We start from the raw sequence: 21,121 nt of genomic DNA on the forward strand, positions 1-21,121 counted from the left end.
CCAAAGCTGAAGTAGAAAGAAGAATGGATTCAGTGAAAAATTCTATAATGTCAGTAAGTATTTAAACCTCAAACAAATGTTAGAGAAAAATATAATTGGAAACAGGATCAAACAAGATATTATAATAACGAAAAGCTAATGTGACAAAGAAATGTGACATCCATATTTTAAACATTTTGAGCCTTTAAGGAGTGTGCTGTGATTACTTGAATGTTTTGTTAAAATTATTATCGTTAGGTATATATTTTCACAATAAAAACAAACTTACCCTATTTCATTCCTGCAAAATCTTGGCATCTCAATTAAAAAGTTTTCTACAGTTTTATAACAGTGACGCACTGATCATAAGCTCGGGAGAAATGGTTTAATAGTGCGTTGAGATTTGTGGAGATATCAGCCGCCGTGAGAAAAATATTGAGAAATAACCACACTGTAGATTGAAGTGAGTTGTAGAAATTAACCATGGCTGTCTTTCCGGGGCATGCGACTGGAAAAAGTTGTGACGTCATAAATACGTGACCTTAAAAAAGATTAAGAAAGGGAGAAAATACATGACTTCAGAATAATTGCAGGTGACAGCGTCCTCTAAATCGATGTTATAATTGTAATATTGATACATTCAATGAATTTAATGTTTGTCCTAGCAGATAAAAGCTCCTTTCTTGAAAAAAATATGAAATTGATAATGTTTACGATGAAAAATATCAATAATTGTCACAAAATGACTAAATAACTAAACTAAGTTCACATCTTTTATTCCATGGTGCAGCATATTCGATTATGAATAGAAATAGTTTGATAATCTATTTCTCGATCGTCAAATAGCATATTTATGTATATTTAAATATCTTGAGTTATTTTGGGCTAATGTGGCGACACTGTGGCCAATATTCGAAACCATAAAATAACAAAAAAAAATAATAAATAAAAACACGTAAATTTTGTAGACGAGAGAATGCATTTTCTGATGCATAAACAGATTGGAAACGTAAAATATATCAAACTAGTGTCGTTTCTCCTATTAAAATCTATTCTAAAACGACCAGCAAATAACCTACATACATGTAGAGTAAAATCTATCTCGGATTATTCTGCAATAAACCACTCGCGTGCAATAACGTCATCTGATCCAGGAGCGTAGCAAGGTCGTAAACGGTAGTTACCATTTTTTCTAACACTGTTGATACTAGTATGTCGTGCTAGAATCGAAATAATAAGTTCCCAAGTGTAATTTATCGTAGAATAACCAGAGTTTTTCGTTCTAATGCGAAACAATATATCACTCAAGCCTACTGCCTTCGTGATATATTCTTACGCATAAGAACTCAAAACTCGCAGGGGCAGCAGGGGTAGGTGGAATGTTGTCGTAACTGGAATAAAGCAGTCATGTCATTTCATTTCTTCCATCCTTTCTTCTCTGCAAATGAGGACGACCCTCCACATATTCCATACGTTATAGTGATACTTCGCAATTTTCAGTTAATGCAACATCTCAAAAATGTTGCCTCTTCAAACCTTATCAATACAGCAGCGTATGTACAGCTTAGAGCATGATAAACACAGACAAAGCAAATCATATAGACAACAAGCTTAAACATACAAATAAAGTATCATTGTGCAGCAACGCCTACAAATCAACGTTGGTGTGTTTACACCAGTGTATTCGGCAAAATATTTGAACTATATATCCCTTACATGTTCCAAAGTTATAGAAAGTATTCATAAATGTTACCCTCGAGAGCTGATGACAAACGTAAAACTGTTTGTGTAAATACTTCTGGTCCTTTAGGATTATGGAATCCATTTAATATTATCATTAAAAAATTCCGCTTAAGCTTGTGCTAGGGGGTGTGAAGGCTGTTTCACATGTCTTTACGTCTCATGAACAAACGCACTCTGTCCTAGTCCTATTATTTTGCTTAGTTACGTTCTTTGCATTCACAGAATCTTCTTAGGGCCTTTATTAACGGATCATTTACGCATGTACTCCATGTCGATGCAGAAAGCAGAACAACAGTAGAACATGATTAAGGAAGCGACGAATCAAACAAATGTCAGACCAGCTCAGTTCCAATGGACTACATATCATTACATCTTCTGTCTCTTTCGTTAGACCGATCAAAAAGTAAAGTGTAGCCAGTTATAAGACTGGACACCTTGCATGAACCATGAACAATATCCCCAAATGCCATATCCTCTTGCAATAAAACATTTTATTATTATACCAAACACATCAACAGGCATTATCGCAATAAAATTTACGTTTCAAAGCTGTTTATGCATCAGAAACAGCATTATATCGACTACAACATTTAGGTGTTGTTTTTCTTTCTTTTATTTACATGGATATAAATACATTGTGTTAATTGAGGTTTATGTGGCTACGCTGTGGTCAGTATGTGAAATCAATCAATAAAAAAAAACACACAAAAATACAACAAAAAAAAGAACAAACACTTCAACATTATATATGCTATAAGTCTCTATATTTCTCAATGTTTATTCACGGCGGCCATTTCAAGTACAAATGGTCGATATTTTAGCCCAACGCCATCGTCTTTTGTTATATGATACGACCGTTACTTCTCAAAGAATCTATACACTCTGGTGCGTGTTACAATTTTACAAATATCTTATAATCACAATACACATTGACCTATTTACGTTACTGGGCGTTTGATCTGTCTTTACAAAAGAATCACCATGATTTCAGAAAAGAGTTTAATATTAATTTCTCGCAAGATGGGAGTTAAAAAAGAACTGTTGTGGTTTTTAATAATCTTAGTGGTGGCAGTCTTGGCAGTTAGGATATCAAGACGGACTCATCTTCCAAAGGAAACATCGCAGTTGGAAAATATATATCATAAAGACAGGAAGGAGTCAGTACAATTGGAAAATATAAATTATATAGACATAATGTCAAAACTGAATAGAGATAAGATTGCCTTTAACGATAGAACATTGATATCTACCGTGAAGAAGTATTATGTACAACCTCCGTCTATGCTGCCATACAACCTTTCTGATCCTGAAATACAGAATCCGTCACCTGGGCAAACACAGTTCATAGACGAGTATTTGAATCAAAAGGTAAGCTTTTACCGCTGATCTTTCAAAAGTATAGAAAAACAGGAAAGTAAACTTACGAATAGACAATCCGATTAAAATTATTTATATTATTTTCAATGCTTGAAAAGCAATAAGTGTTAAACTTAAGCTCTTTTAGATATCATATAATAGATATGAATCTGAATCAAATACGAGCGATTTATGCAACAGATACATTTCTTTAGAGAAGTCTACCTGCTTCTTCATGTGTAGTTGATTAAATTATTGTTAAATTTTATGAATTATTTTTATCGATATGAGTCTTGTTCTTCAGCGAAATGGATTTTATGTCGACTGTGGAGCTTTCGATGGTGAGCATTTATCAAACAGTTTGTTTCTTGAACGGTATCGCAACTGGACTGGGATTCTTATTGAACCTAACCCTACAACGTACGGTTTGCTGCGACAGAAACACAGAAAAGCTTATTCTCTAAATGCTTGTCTTTCAACAAACAAATATCCGTCACTTGTGAGTATCGTTAAATTTATCTAAGGACATCGGACATTATTCTAGGGATTTTGACTAAATGTCAATGCCATTTCATGACTTCAATAGCTGATAATTTTATATAATGGCTTCAAATACGCATAAATTAGTTATATACCTATCAGACTGTCACAAAAAATAATTTTATTTCATATTCGTTGTCTTGAAATTTGAGCTGTTTGTGACTGAGGGTCATATTTTTTAGTGAAATAAGCATATGCATTTAAGGTATGTCTAATTATAAAGTGTTTTAAAAACAAAAAATATTTTTTTACTATGCAAATTATCAGTTTTTTTAACATTTTTAAAAATAACTGAACAGCAAAAAAATGAAAGTGGAACAAATCTTTTGGCCACACAACTGTACTTCAGTTCTTTCCACCCGAGTGCCCATGATAACTGATGCATTGATCATAGCCTATTGTTTGTTTTCTATACATCTATTGCTATACTGTATTGACAAATGCAGTACACATGTACAATACTGACCGGGCACTTTTATAGGGAGGGTAACATATTGAATACATGAAATGTTTTACATACATTGGCGTAGCTGGCCTTTTTCAGTTATAGCGGAGGGGGGTAGGGGACTGCCTAGGCCATGTGGGCTCATGGGTGCCTGGGTTTTAGCATTTTATGACACATTTGGACACGTTTTAGATGCATCGTTTGCTCTTCTCAAGGTCCCTTAATATTGCATTTTTAGTGTGTTTGGTTTTTCAGTTTCCGAAATTATCTGTAGGCACAGTCCTGGTGTGCTTAAATAATAGCGGCTACACCACAGAGTCATGCACAATTAGCCTATATTCTTTAATGCCTAGCAAATATTTAAATTTGTTTTCTGTTACTCTAATGCAAAAAAAAAAATAAAACAACATAATAATACAATGTAGTAATAAAATACCGCCTGATCCAACATCTCAGTGTAATAGAACTTCACTAGCTAGTATCAACATTGATGTCGATATTCCTTGGGGATCGTTACTACTATTTCGGTCGGCTTCGGAATAAGTTTCAGTTCAGACGTGTGGGTGAATTGGTGTTAATTCTAGGGGTGTCAGTGTTAGTTCTGGAGACGTCAGTGTTAGCTGTAGGGGCGTCAGTGTTAGTTCTGAAGGCGTCAGTGTTAGTTCTGGGGTGTCAATGCTAGTTCTGAAGGCGTCAGTGTTAGTTCTGGGGCGTCACTGTTAGTTCAGGAGTCGGTGTCTAGTGTACTTTTGTTACCGTTGAGGATGCTGGATCTAGTGCTTTTTTTCTTTTTGGTTCGAATTAAAAGCAAACTTGTTCTTAAAATGCATTCTAGGTGTGCCATAATTGTATCATACAAAGGGTAAAAAGGCATTTGCATCACAGTGGCACTATTCCCATAGAAGTTCGTTTATATCTCAATTTCATGTTTAGGTTGAAGACATATACTTCTTGTTGTTTATGTCTTAGCAACTTGCTTGGTTCATGACTTGCGACAGACGCAGTTGTCTCAATCCTTATGACACTCAATCGACGGACTTCGACTGTCAAGAGGCAGCAGAACTGATTGAAAAATGCATAAGATATACTTATCAGGATAAGTCCACTTTCAAGCTTGACTATTTATTTATTATTGTGTTTTCTATGCTTGAGCTATTTACAAAAACGAATAAGGCTATATATATGTAAGATTTAGGAAACACATGCAATAAGTGTCAAAATATTTTATGTAAAATTCATTTGCTGACACCCTATACAGTAAACCTCACTTATAAGGAACTCGGATATAAGGAACACTCGGTTATAAGGAACAGTTTTCAATTCCCCGATCTAATTCCTTCTTTATTCAATGTAAGAATCCTCGGTTATAGGGAACTCGGTTATAAGGAACACTCGGTTATAAGGAACACTTTTCCAGTCCCAAAGTATGAAATTCAGTAGAAAACCCCTCGGTTATAGCGAACAGACATAATAAAAATTATTGAAAATCGGAAATAAACAAGAGAATTGCTGATGACGTCGGAGTAATCTCGGCACTTCCACGCGCTTTCATGCACTTGAATAAAAGAAATGCTTTCATTTCTATGATCTTTCGTTGGTTAATTCAAGAATACGATAAAAAGAAAATATATAATATCATCATTAACATTTATCAAACACTACACGACAGTAGACTTGGGATTATAATATTGGTCATTATTAGTCTAGATAGTTTCGTAACGATGGAAATATCCTAATAAATGTGCTAATTACGCGTGATTAACAATGGCAAACAGTCCAGTTTACCTAATTTCCAATTGTAAAAATTATAGCAGGTGCAAAGGTGCAAAAATAGACTAAAAAATAATGTAGCGCGCTCTAAAAAAGAAGATAGAAATAACCGACAAAAATAAACAAAAACTACGGTCATTCTTACCGATGTACATTTTGGCTTAGTTTAGGTTTATAGGCCGTGTTTCAACACTTTTTCAGTCACATACATGCAGGCAGTTTACCTTACCATCTCTCCAGAAAAGGACCGGTACTAGACTCGCAACATTCTCACATACAGATTTATAGTCGGCCCGGAGAGGTGAACACATAGTCCTTTTCAAACGTCAGTCAAATAGTGTTCGCTATACAAATTGTGTTCGTTATACAAACCTCGGTTACAAGGAACTAGTTCGCTATACGGATATAAGGAACCTCGGTTATAAGGAACAAATTTTAGAGGTCCCAAGCTGTTCCTTATAAGCGAGGTTTACTGTATGTAGTTTTTTATTATTTTTTTTTTTTTTAACATTCCCCATCCCCCGTGTGACCAAGTACCATTTTTGCAAGATACGTACATGTTTTTTATTTACAAGGCATGTGAAATTGTATTTGTTGCGTCACTGGATGGGGGAGGGGGGGGGGTGTATAAAACAGAAAAATGATTAATGTTCATATTTCAATAGAATGAGAAATGTCTACAAAATCATCTTTTTTGTTAACAAACTTGTAAAATTCATTCGAATATATCAGGAAATGGTCTTCAACTATCTTTATTAGGCTGTTTCAGAAGTCTAGCCCTAGGTCAGTTTTTACTTAATTTGATAGGCAATCTGAATAGAAAAATGTCCGAAGTCTTTTTTCACATACATGTACATATGTAAACAGTTTAGTCTACTGCTATAAATAATCAGACAATATATTATGTTTCTTGTTTGAGCAATTTTACATATTTACTTAATTAATTGAAAATCTGTTAATGATAATCATGTAACATTATGGCTTGGGCCGCATTAGCAGGTTGTCGTTTATAATCATTTATCCGAGCATTTTTTTATGTTTTAATTATCCCGACTTTTGCTGTGTATTTTAGGGGCTAGCATTGCTTATTTCTGCTTGGCCCTACCATTTTGAAACACATTTAAAAAGATTAAGTGTTTTGAAATATATATATATCACGATACTGATTTATTATTCATGTAGTAAAAACTGATATTCTTTGAATAAATAATGTACTATGTGTGTTGGGTTTGTATGAAGTATGACTGTTTTCAAAAAAAAAAAAAATACGTGATACTAGTGTTTTATTGTTGCCAAACAAAGGTTTATAGGCCAGTATAGACGAAAATTCCACTGGCGGAATCTTGTAAGGTTCTTTCACATTCAAATAAGACGGGCTTTTAGTGGTATACAAATGTTGCTTTGCCGTATTGAATATATTCATTGTATATCAACAGTTTATTGTAATAAGTCAAAATGGATCTAACGTTTTATTTTCATTCCAGTAAATGTCATTTTGCAGGTCATAATAATAATCTAAAGCAATCGATTTTTCAGTCGGTACTACGATAGGGTTTTTTGTTTAAAAACAACGAAAGAGACCGAAGCCATCAAATCCCATGGATACATTTTAACCTTGCTTTATGTGCGAGCAATTGCAATTACATTGGTAAACTGAGAACCAGCTGTAACTGTTCGATGGTATACGAGTATATGTTCTTCTCATATCTTCCAGTCTCAGTAGCATAAAAGTTACATCAGGATGTTTGTCCTTGCATACGTTTTGAAACATATACGAACAAAAATATTTCTTTAGTTAATGCTAAGACTGAACATGAGAACGTTGTAAACATATTTTTGATAATATGAAATGTCGGAGTAAGGTTTTTCACCAAGATAAATGAATATGTGCAATAGGTTTATTATAAGAAAATATGAATAGTAAGCATACCTTCGGCAAACTTAAATATACGGACAACCAGCTATTTTAAATACTACAGTTACATTATTGTTATATTATACGAATATTATCACTTGTTTATTTGTTCACTCTTGCCATGTAAATATATGAAGTATATGTACCATTTGTGTCTATTACATTCTGATTGAATGAAAGTAAAACATGCAAACTTGTTAAAATCCAAATATGCGCTGCTTCAATGTTATACGGTTTCAATGAATGTTGCGTTCTATTAACGTGTAGTAATGTAATAGCCACATGTTTTGCTACGAACATAAAATATGTCTATTCCTTGTTCCTCTTACTAAGACATAAAATGTTATTGTTTTTATTTTTCTAAATAGTTGAAAAACTTATTGATAGATGTTTTTAAGTAAAGTCTTGGTTTTCTATACACGGATGATGTATTTTTTATGCAAATGCTAGAAGAACATATACATTCTTTATATGTTTAATTGCGACCGTCCCTTTATATATGACTCATTTATGGCGTAAGAGGAGTTGCACATTTCATTACCTCTCATGAACAGACTCAATCAAACCAAGCCTGCTATTATTCTTCTTGGTTGCATTCTTTGCTTCCAAAGGAACTTTTGACAGATTTTATTAACTATCACAGCAGCAATCTTTAAGTGCGTGTGGCGGCTGTAAAATGTCTCCCCGTACTTGGATTCAGTGTTGTTATATTTTCTGGTCCTTTGGGATCATGGAGTCCATTCAACATATGTGTAATAGAGTTCCGCTTAAGCCGGTGCTGGTGGGAGGGGGGGGGGGCGGTGTGGTGCGTGAGAGGTGTTGCACATTTCATTACCTCTCACGAACAGACTCAATCAAACCGAGTCTGCTATTATTCTTCTTTGTTGCATTCTTTGCTTCCAAAGGATCTTTTAACAGATTTTATTATCTATTAATTTAAAGATACATTTAAAATTTCGCCTTTTACATGATGTTTCTAATTTGAAAACAGTTTTTTTTCCAGAATTGTTAAGGTGAATGCTTTGTAGGGATGAACTGTATGATAAAATTCAGTTTAGATTAAACATATTTATTCCAAGAATACAGTACCTACACTACTACGTCATATTATGCAATACTTTGATCAAAGCAACACATGAAAGGACAGACTGAAGAACAAATCTATTTCTTATAGAATTCTTCTCCTTGTAAAATTCAGTTTGAAACAATATTAAGAAACAAACGCATATGTCGATAATCTTTTGAATTGTTATGCTATCGACTTGTCTGACTTGTCGTTCCGCTGGTGCTTCCGGAAAATAGCAGATAGGAATAGTCACGACCGATTATATCCCCTGTCCGCCGAACACTCGTCATACTCGTCAAGAAAATAAGCTAAAGCTTCGTTTAATATATTAAAATGATAACTGCCGATATGTCTATACCTTCTTTCCTTTAAAATAAATGTCATATATAAAACGTCTGGATATAATGTAGATCTGGATTTTTTAGTTAAACTTCACGCACACTTTAAACAGCTAAAGAATTATATATATGCAAACTGTAATTACATAATCGCAATTTATTCCTTCACCCTTCAAAACCTTTCAACAGCCCAATTGTATCATATTCTGACAGTAACTTCATTACCATAGTTTCTTCCTGCAATAATTAAACAATTTAAACAGCCCAAGTGTATCATAGCCCGCCGATAACAATATTAATCACAATCTAATACTTTGTCTTCATACACGTTAAACAGTCAAAGTGATAATATCGAGACGGTAACTACATAATCACACATTTTTCTTTGGCCTTCACACACTTAAAACAGTCCAAATGTATCATATCCAAACGGTAACTACATAAACATACATTTTTTTACTTTGGTCTTCTTCTTCTCACACTTTTGACAGTCCAACTGTATCATATCGAGACGATAACTACATAATCAAACATTTTTTTCCTTTGGCCTTCACACACATTTAACAGTCCAAGTTATCATATCCAGACGGTAACTACATAATCACAATTCATTCCTTTACTCATCACACACTTTTAACAGTCCAAATATATCGTAATCCGACGGCAATCACATATCCACATTTTATTTCCTCACCCTTCACACACCTTAAACAGCTTAATTGTATCATTTCCCGACATATTATCACACTATATTCCTTTGGCCTTCACACAGCTTAAACAGCCCATTTGTATCATATCCCGACGGCAACTACATTATCACAATATATTCCTTCACCCTTCACACACTCAAAACAGCCCAATTGTATTATATCCCGACGGTAACTGCATGAACACAAAATTGTGGCAATTCTTCCCGTCTGAATTAAAGTGAACGCTACAGATTTATGTAAAAAAATCGAAATTTACAAAATTCTTTGAATTGTTAATAATGGAAATAAGACAAAAATATGAAGTTACTTTTTATGCATTTTAAGGACATTTGATCTATTATACACTCTTTTTGATTATGAAGATATATTTAAAATGCCCGAAAGTCATGCTATTGAAATTTGATGCAATATAGAATGAATTTTGTTTGTTTGTTTGTTTGTTGTTTTTTGTTTGTTTGCTTTTTATACACATTTTAATGTCTTCTTAAAATGTATTGGTTTATCTAATATCACTTTCTGTTTTTACTTTTACATTAATGAAATTTTAAGACATCTGGAATGATGTCTCTTTGATATTTCACTGATACAACGTAATCTTTCTTTTTATAATTTCATGTAATATAATGGTGCATGTCCTTGCGCTTTATTGTATGTTTAAACAAGTGGTAAGAGAACACTATTTGGTTGCCATTGATGAAGCCAATGCAAATTACTTACAATTATTTCTTTTTATTCAGGAAACATTTTCCACCGGAAAGATACATGTTCTAGGAAAAGTTCTAGACGATCGATATAAAATGAAAAAAAGAGCAAAAAATCTGATCCAGGTGCAGTGTTTCCCACTTTATACAATATTGCTAGCAATTGGCAAGATGGATATCGATTATTTCAGCCTGGATGTTGAAGGAGCAGAGAGTGGTGTACTTCATACAATACCATGGGACAAACTTAATATTAAAATGTTCTCAATAGAGCACAACAAATGGGTTGGAGGGAAACAGCATTTGAAACGTTATATGGACACAAAAGGATATGATTTTGTGAAAGAAATTCGAGTTAATGTTGCTCCAGATTTCATATTTGTGAGAAGGAAACTCTAGTGTTGAGCATAAAAACCTACAACTGACTGGTAATTGATGATTTAATTTTGCTGAATTATAGATTCACGCTTTCGTAACAGTGGCTGTCAGTTTCCTGGAAGTAACTTAGAGCTCTCAAAATGTTGTGGGAAAACAAGCATGGCAATTGTTTCAATATTATTGTAATTTTGATGAACATATTTCAAGGCCGTATTCTACTTTAAACAAGTTTTTGTCAGAACATTTTGACAGAAACAATTAATTTTATGTATATACATGTATAATGGTGTTGGTATGTATTATTTATGTACTGGTAATTTCATCAAACATCAAACCAAGTGTTTCGTTATATGTCGGCTATAAACAATTCAGTAAAATTAGAACAGAACAGAACAGAACAAACACTTTATTTATAAATATAAATTGAACATTTACAGTTCGTCGTTACATGCGAACAATATTACATGTAACAGGGTATTATTTAATTCTAGACTTATTATTAAATATAGACTTCAGATGTTTGACTTTTTCAACAGACTATAACTGGTATTTCTTATATAATTATAGTGGTAATTGTGAAAGAGGAGTCCCTCTATTAATACTTACTAGCTGACAATAATGCTGGAATTTATATGTTTTCCTATAGTCTATAGCGTGAAGATTAGTCGAAAACACAAAGCAACTGCTTATTGTCCGCCGTTCTTTCCCGTTCATACGCATTGTTATAAGGACATCGAGTCGTCATTTACCCAGCTTTCCCGAGCTCTCTTATACGGTAGATAACTCCTTTAGTCTTGATCTCCAAAGAGTGTATAAGTAATGGGACATCCTCCATTGCATGTTGTTAGACGTACTGGAACGGCTACGTTTGATATTCCTAGAACACTTACCTGTATTTAGGAGTAAGGCTAACTTAGACCTTCCGGCAGTAATTGGCCTGCATTGGTCAGTCATAACTTAGCAAATATAATAGACGTTCCTGAACGTCTTACCCGCTCATACGAGTTATACATTCTGGAAGGACTAATGTACATGTTCGGGAGTAAGTTAGTTAGGCGTTCCGGAATGATCAAGTTAGACGTTCCGGAATGAGTAAGTTAGCTGTTCTGGAACGGACATGGCTTGTCGCCTGAACCAGATTCGGCGTTCTGGAATAGCTACTGAAACTTTTTCTTGTTATTTTTGTGCAATAGAATGGAAGTGATATTTTTTTCAGGTTTGTTCATTTTATTTCATGCCAGGTCAATCCAGTTTTAGCAATTAAATTGGAATGATTTAAATTAAAGCTCCTTATTGTTTCTTGCAAATTTCATTTCCTTTCAAGATCTGTTGTAAATCTAGATCTATTGATTGTAATTTATTGCAAAATCCGGGTTTTTTTTACTGATTGCTGCCTTCATTGAATATGTACTTGGAAATTTTATTTTGAATATTTTATTGTCGACGCATAAATGAAATCTAGATTTATCGTTGTAAAAGGATTTGAATTCTGTGATTTTGCAAACTGCACTGTTTTAGGTCAGTGTCACTTGGTGCATTCCTTTTTCGGGGAATTCATTTGGCAATTCACGGGTAAACAAGTTGAGGTTCCTTAAAGGGTATGTATTATGATGACCTATTTCCCCATCTCCTCATTCCCCGTTATTACTGGTTATTTAATCTGGCATAAAAGTTTATATCTACAGTTTACAGGTAATGAGTACTTTTTCTTGGAAATAGCTCAAACTTTAAGGAAAGAAATGATCTCATTTTTTTAGAAAACCCGTAATAAGCCTCCTGCGTCACACATTTTTGTCTAGAGACATAACCTCGTGACAATCATTCAGCGCCAGTCGCATTGCGGACCTGAGGAGAGGTAACGCGTGTAAGCGGGAAGTGATATTTTTTTATTTATTTAGTGATTTTTACTCTTATTTTTGCAAATGTAGTTTAAATTGCAGCCTTAATTAGAACAAAAGGTTATCGATCAATAATTAGAGTAGCTTTAAAAAAAACGGCATTCAACTTTTAATTGAAATAAATATTGTTTTTTTTTTCTCTCGATTCCGTTACAGTAGATTTACTGTACCGCAGTGTGCGCTGAGATAGCTTTGGTAATTTTTTCCAAGTTTGAGTGTAAAATCCATCCACATGTACTAAATGAAACTTAAGAAATTGGAATAGATAAAAGTGTTATATAGCCTGTAAATAATAATACAGTTGTAATAATACTGTACATGTCCCTGGAGCATTGTCGTACATATACCTTATATTTTCAAAAACATCCAGCTTTTTAAATTCCCATCATATATTTACTGAAATAGAAATTTAGATGATGTCAGAAGGTCTTGTCAGTCTGCATAACCGTGTATAAACAGTTTTGGGATTTCATTTTATTTACAAACATTATGTAGATCAAAATATACAGTGATTTAGGGTATAGCGGATTTTAGGGTATATAGTAGAGGGTAGATTGATCAATTTTATATTTAGACTTGAATTATTGTATAAATTTTCATATCATTTTTTTGCAAACAGACATTCTGACATACAGATAGCTAACTCGCCAATAGTGGGTCACTATCGTCACTTTTAGCACATGGTTAATACTGTTTAGACTTTCATGATATTTAAACTTACTAACACTTAAAACTATTGCTCACATTGATTTAAATGTTTGATTTATTTGAATCTATCTTTTGTGTATGAAGTTATGATGAAATATTTAAACCTGTCAGATTCACCAATAGGGGGTCACCTAGTTTATCATAGTTTCTATCCATTTAAAAAGTCTTTTTTTCTGACAAAACATGACTGTGGTATTGGAAATAAACATGTCAAGGCAGAATATAATAAGAATCAGTTTGCTTACATTTCAGACGGGAGAAACTAGGTAAAAGGAATATAACGCTAGTTTTCACAGTTGTATTTCTAATCATAATTAGCACCAACTATATCTAAAACTAAAATTAAAATACTGATGCACAGAACCTTATTCATTAATCTAAATTTGTCAGTTCAAACCATTATAACATCAAATCAACCATTGATTTGTATTTTTAAGCAGAATAAACAATATATTGATTATCTCTGATATGAGGGGTGATCCTTTATTGGCTAAATGGCTGCCTCTGATTGATGGCACTTTTTTTGTCAAAGTCAATCTAAAATTCAAAATCATATTATTCCTATGAAAGTGCGTGTTTCACTCTTCGAAATGGTAACAAAGTTGTGTGGTTTTATCTAAGAAACCGTGAGGTATGCTCAAAATATTCTACTTCGAAGAATTCAAGAGTGCTAAAATCCAAGTCAGGAAACCTGGTTGCAAGAGTTATCTACTCTTGGAACTCAAACTCATTAGATTAGATCCATCTTCTTTTGTGTAATAGTTGCTAAGTGATAAGTTTATATTATTGAGTACTTAAACATTGTATACTCTAATATGTATAACCCTTAGACTACTAAATTTCTAAAATGGACCGGTCCATCTTTCAATATGGGCAATACCATTTATTATTCGAAGGGGTGTTCACTGAAAATTTACTGACTGAATAGCGAACAGTGCAGACCATGATGAGCCTGCACGGATGTGCAGGCTGATCTTGGTCTGCACTGGTCGCAAAGGCAGAATCACTCGCCGCCAGCAGGCTAAAGGATAAGTAAGATTCACATTTTATTTTCAAGTGACCCTCTATTATTCTGATCTATAGTAAAGAAATCTAGGAAAGTTTTTAAGATGTGGATTTTAAACTAATAATGGAAAAAATGACCAAATCTATCCTGTACTAAATCAGCTCATATGTAAACAATGCTTGGAGATAAAAAACATGAATTTCTATGAAAAGCTGAATGCTTTAAGAAGAATAGATGTTTTCTGCCTAATATACTGAAAAATAATAATCTTTGAATTGGAATGCAGGAAAAATTAATTAGCTATCCACTATACCCTAAAGCACTGTAGATCACTAGATGTAGGGACAATTCATACTTTTTTCAGACCTGTTAAAGTAACAATTTAAATCACAGGGTGAATTGTTTCACTTACATGCTTAAAAGAAACTAAGACATTTTCAGACAGGTTGGACAGTTGGTCACTTATTTTTTTCTCATTTTCTGAAATTTCAGTCATTAGTTTTATGGAACACCATGCAAGTAACCCTGCGGTTAAATGCAATCAGACTTCAAGTCTGTAAGTTGAAATAGTCTGTGGGACGTATATTCACAGAATGTTGATAAAAAATATGGAATACTAGATAAAAGAATGCTTTGAAAATTTATACAATAATTCAGTTATACTGTAAATACCAAATTTCTCAACTTGAAAATCCATTATAGCTCTACACAGAAATAACAGCAGGGCAGTATTGTATATTACATTGACTGTTACCTGAAATCATTCAGCTGATGTATTTTCAACTGATTTCTTTACTTTTCAGTTAAACATGATGATCCAGATTTAATACCAACTTCTGTTGCTACTATGAACAGGAAAATGAATATGACGTTTGGTAAGAGTTTTATACTGATTTAAAAACTGTGTACCAGAACAGTCTACTGTAACCTTTTTCAACGTGTTACCGCAAAGAAATGTGATTAAGTGAAAGCTAGTTCTGGCTAAGTTACCATTACTTGACGGATGCTAGTTTTATTTTCTGATGTTCGCATCCTACTTAACCATTGTAAAGTTGCAACTTACTGCCACCGACTCGCGTGAGAATCTGATGAGGTCGTAAAAACTTATGGCATCTGTTTATTTTCGAAAATAAAAATCAACATTTTATAAATGTATTGTTATATTTAATCAAATTAATAAGTGAATTCATTTTCTAGGTCTCTACTGTGTATAGAAATTATTGAAGGTATAAAATCAGTAATAACAAGAACAATAGAGGAATTTGCCTTTGAATGTTGTGGACTATATTTCCACATTTGAGTGATTTACATAACTATGACAGAAATATAACATCACAGGAAGGTAACATAATTATATACAATATTATGAACTGTTAAATCTTTGTAAATATATATATTGAACACATTTACATAATTTGGACATATGAGCATTGTTTTCGTAATCTCAATGTAATACATAATTATGTGCATATTATATCAGTGCCAATGCTACATATAATTGTGTTGTTTTGGACAAAACAAAACAGACATTCAAACTTTATACATAAGTGTTAAGGCAGTAGTAATACAGATTTGTTAACAAGGACCTTTGTTAAAGTTGTATACTTCTTGCATTCTTAATAAAATGGTAAACATTCCAGATCTTAAAATTGTACAGATGGTAAATGAAAACAATTTTTATGAAATATTTTTTTTTTTTTTTTTTTTTTTTTTTTTGAAAAATATCCAAATTTTTGTTAGTACTGGGTTCCGACCAGTCACCGGACAGAAATCGGGATTTTTCCTTTGCCGTTTTATAAAAAATGAACACAAAAAAAATAAAATTTGCCCCGATAAAACTTCAGCTCATTTGTCATCCGAAAATGTAAAAAACTTAAACAATCGGACGTAAAACATCCAATATTTTGAGGCTCAAAAGGGTTAATGAAATGCACTACATCAAACAACACGGTGGAATAGTCACCGGACAAATATTTCGGAGACGGATTATTTTTATTTGACGATTACATTTGTACCGGAAAAAGAACTGATCATGTCCATCCGTCTTCTGCGCCTTCTAGAAACATGTTTTCATGCATATTAAAAGTGTTAAACTATCCTCGGGGTCAAACTACATAACAGCAGTGATTTGCCCATTTTACGATCTTAAACGAAATACTATCTGCAGAAAATACCTTGGAGCGTATGCCACCATAAGGGGCCAACAAAATCAAATCTAGTTTAGTTTTTGTTACTTTCTGAAAACTCAAGAAATCTGTAAATATATTTTTATACAAAGGAGGCTCAGAGTGGGTGTAAATATATATTATAATATATAAGGGCATTCACTCATGCAGTATTAACACATGAACAAGCAAATGATGCAGACGTTCATTCATTTTGCAGAAACAGTAAACATTATAGTCCGTAAGTATATAGTCTTATCAAAATGAGAAAATTTGAACACATTGTATGTGTTAGATCTGTCAGACGGGAAACATATCAAAACATAAATAATTAAATTTTCTTGTAAATTTTTCGAGGTCGGTGTACTCGTGTCAGTTAGAAAAGGATATGAATAAAATATTCTATAAAACACTTACCAAAACTTCGCTCAAAATTGGCAAAAACACAATAAAAATGCCAATAGATTTATAAAACACCTTTGCAGAAAGCAGTAATCCGATGATATATTCGAGATATAGTGACATTCGATAATTGGTATAAGGAGGCTAGCATTATTGATAAAATGAAAATTTATACCTTCTTTTCTCTAGCCAGGGTTAATTTTTACCATTGATTTCTGCTTGTTTATGGCAGTTTTTAATTGGAATTTGCAAAAATCAATCTACATTCATGATTTAAAGATTATTGGAAATTATCGCGGATGTCCAGTCAGTCGTACATTCCAAAGTTTTGCTACAAAATACAGCTTTGAAATGGCTACTTTCACACTACATAACAGTGAACTACTTCGCCAAATAACTTCAATCAAGGATGACATACCGGTAATAAAATTATGTAAAATTGGAGCTAAATAATATTGCCGATAAAATACGTCACATGTTTTACACCTAAATTCGTCATTGCTTTATCGCATGTTGAAATCAAAGTCAAAGATCAAGAGGCATGTTGCAGTGTTGCGTATTGGATGTCGAATCGCTAATCCCTCAACACTCGCTGTGTGTTGTGTATAATGTACGGAAACGGTCGTGGGTAATATTGATTTTTTAGGCTAGATAGAGAGTACTTAACAGGTACTTAAGACAAAGAAATACACATTATATAAAATACATTTACGGCAAAAACTTTTTTCGCCAAATTTTTATTTTTTTCGCCATTGGCGACTTTGGTGAATTACAGCGGAAACCCTGCAAATGGTGGTAACAATGTCATGATCATTGATGGCTGTTGGTAAAAATCTTGATATCTTCCAATGATACATGTAAATTCTTAGTCCTCACCAAATTAAAAAGTTGTTCATAGATTTGTTGCGTGTATATTTTCAAAAACAAATAATATTTTTTTTTTTTTTTGGCATCTTTTCGCCCCATTGAAAAAATCAAGCCAAAATTTTTTGGTGCGCTACATTTTACGGACATGACTGTACAAATGTAAAATTCCAGTCCCAGATTGTTCTAAAATGGACTTGAATACTGAAAAGGAGGTACTCTATTACGACTCTACTCGCAGTCGCAGACATTTCAAACTCTAAAGTTTACATTAATGTTTGGTCTTCACTCATTTTAAACGATAAGTAGCTGAAATATGACGTCATCACCGACATAGTAATGTGGTTACAATTGAAAAATCGCAATAACTTCGTTTTTGAATAAAAACTCATTATTTGACCACTCATTTTCTTAGTTCGGACATTTCCAACACAACGGTGATGGTTTCAATGCAAAATTTCTTATGACAACAATATCGATCATAAGGTCACATGATCAACTGACCGTATATCATTGGTCACATGTCAGTTGACGGTATATCAAGAAAGATACATGGCACCCTGATATCGGGTCGAAAATAGTGCAAGTGACAGGATATAATGTTTAAATTATGGTTTGATGGTGTTTAAAACAACTGATATACATACATTTACACTGAACACACATGGTTGAACTTCACTAGGCGATATAACAACAATCATCAAAGTTACATAATTCATGGAATAAAACCATGACATGTTTTACTTAAAGAAATACATAAATATTTGCATTCATTTGTGACATAACATTTGAAGCAATTTATAAATGTTTAAATTATGGTATGATGGTGTATAAAACGACTGATAATCAGATATACATTTGCACTCAACACACACATGGTTGAACTGTACTAGGTGATATAACAACAATTATTAAAGTTACATAATGCATGGAATTAACCCATGACATGTTTTACTTAAGGTTAATGTCGGCACATTTGGGTCGAAATTTTTTCTACAGTGTAGAATTAGATTAAACGCTGTTTTTTCAAAACTTCAGAATATACCTAGACAATTCAGCAAACAAAAAAGATAGGATCGTGTGCTTGATTTTTCGCTAGATTTTTTTGAAACAAATTAGACCTCACGCAATTTTTCAAATTGGAAGTCTTTTGGAAAATCATAACTGTCATAAAATTTTCGCGGATAGAAATTTTTCTACAATGTAGAATTTAATGAAAATTCCACAAGTTGTAAATAAAAATACGGCTTATAATATGGTGAAATAAAATGTATAGGTCCATGCTTAATTTTGAGATATTTGACCATGATTGAATTGAACCCCACTTTCCACGCTTATTTTAGACATTTTGATTTTTTAATGTGTCAAATGTTTTAATAACATATTTTAACTTTATGATGACAGTAACAATGCCATTGTAAAAAATTTACTCATAGCTTGCTATTAATTCATAAAACGATTTTCATTTCTGTATGCCAAATCCAGGCTTTTTTTTCCATGTTTTCGCGGGATAAATGACGTTACGCCATAACTTCCGGTTTATCAAACGTGCAGAACTACCTTAAAATAAACTTCTAACCATTAATACATTTGCTAGGCAATGTAACTAAAAATACAAACTTCCAAGTAGGAACAGTTACTATCTATTTTAGATATGTGAAGCTGACTGCATCAAAGTACGTAGACTGAAAAAATATTTTAGATATCATTTTGAGAAAAAGTTACTTGGGGTTAAAAAAATGATCCCTGGTAAAATATTTGGAAGAAATGGAGACAACTCCGCTATGACTTTACTGTAGGCTTTGGTGGCTATTGACGTAGTACCCCATGCAAACTAAGCAATTTCCACGCAGAGAAAAAGCATTATGCATAATTGCCACACAATCTGAATAGAAACCTGTGTAAAGATCAAATAAGTTAATGCCCTGTGGCAAACGATTAATTTAAATTTAAATCATCAAAGTTACATACTGCATGGAATAAAACCATGGCATGTTTTACTTAAACTAGTAACCATAATAGGGCACTAGAATACTTTTGGGGACTGGTACCCATAACCTCTGAAATGAACTAATTGTATCATCAACAAATTTGAAGTTAAATGTCCTTTTAATTATACCCCCACAAAACGAAATTGGGGGAGGGGGGTATATAGGAGTGAGCTTGGCGGTCGGTCAGTCCTTTGGTTTTTGTGGTTTCCGGATGATAATTAATGAAAGGCTTGACCGATTTGAATAATTTTTGGTACACAGGTGTAACATCAGAAAATACAGGTCAAGTTCTAATTTGGGGTCAAAGGTCAAGGTCACAGTGACCCTGAACAGTTAAACAGTTTCCGGATGATAACTTGAGAACGCTTTGGGCGAATGATCCTATATTTTGGTACACAGGTGTAACATCATAAAATACAGGTCAAGTTCGCTTTGGGGTCTGTAGGTCAAAGGTCTAGGCCACAGTGACTCGGAACAGTGAAATGGTTTCCGAATGATAACTCGAGAACACTTGGGCCTAGGATCATAATTTTTGGTACACAGATGTAACATCATAAAATACAGGTCAAATTCGACTTTGAGGTCTGTAGGTCAAAGGTCAAGGTCACAGTGACTCGGAACAGTTAAACGGTTTCCCGATGATAAGTTGAGAACGCTTGGGCCTAGGATCTTGAATTTTTGTACACTGGTTTAACATGATTAAATATAGGTTATGTTCGACTTTGAGTTTAGTAGGTCAAAGGTCAAGGTCACAATAACACGAAACAGTTAAATGGTTTCCAGATGATAACTTGAGAACGTTTGGGCATAGGATCATGAAAATTGATGGCGAGGTTGATGACCAGCAGATGACCCTAATGATTTTGAGCTCAGCAGGTCACAGGTCAAGGTCACAGTGACCCGGAACACTTAAATGGTTTTCGGACAATAACTTCACAACGCTTGGGACTAGGATCACGAAATTTAATAGGGAGGTTTGTCATGACCAGCAGATGAACCCTAGTTATTTTGGGTTCCAAAGGTCAATGGTCATTTAAACCTTTTTCGGACAATAACTTGAGAACGCTTGGACCGAGGATCATGAAACTCATATGGAGGTTGATCATGACCAGCAGATGACCTCTATTGATTTTGAAGTCAGTAGGT

The 21,121-nt window shown here is 33.5% G+C and overlaps 1 protein-coding gene across 1 annotated transcript; it reads left to right on the forward strand.

Annotated features, from left to right (window-relative positions):
• Nucleotides 1–1,426: 1,426 nt before the first annotated feature.
• On the forward strand, nt 1,427–11,974 carry LOC123524951 (protein Star-like). The gene is made up of 3 exons (XM_045303590.2): nt 1,427–3,090; nt 3,383–3,577; nt 10,600–11,974. The coding sequence occupies exons 1-3, from the start codon at nt 2,704–2,706 to the stop codon at nt 10,960–10,962; spliced, it is 945 nt and encodes a 314-aa protein (XP_045159525.1). The 5' UTR covers nt 1,427–2,703; the 3' UTR covers nt 10,963–11,974.
• Nucleotides 11,975–21,121: the final 9,147 nt, after the last annotated feature.

This window comes from Mercenaria mercenaria, chromosome 1 (genome assembly GCF_021730395.1).
Source record: "Mercenaria mercenaria strain notata chromosome 1, MADL_Memer_1, whole genome shotgun sequence".
NCBI lineage: Eukaryota > Metazoa > Mollusca > Bivalvia > Venerida > Veneridae > Mercenaria > Mercenaria mercenaria.

Coding starts and splice junctions, on each gene's coding strand:
- LOC123524951 (XM_045303590.2), top strand. CDS start 2,704: ATGATTTCAGAAAAGAGTTTAATATTAATTTCTCGCAAGATGGGAGTT. Junction 3,091..3,382: donor ACGAGTATTTGAATCAAAAG/GTAAGCTTTTAC, acceptor CTTGTTCTTCAG/CGAAATGGATTTTATGTCGA. Junction 3,578..10,599: donor CAAACAAATATCCGTCACTT/GTGAGTATCGTT, acceptor CTTTTTATTCAG/GAAACATTTTCCACCGGAAA.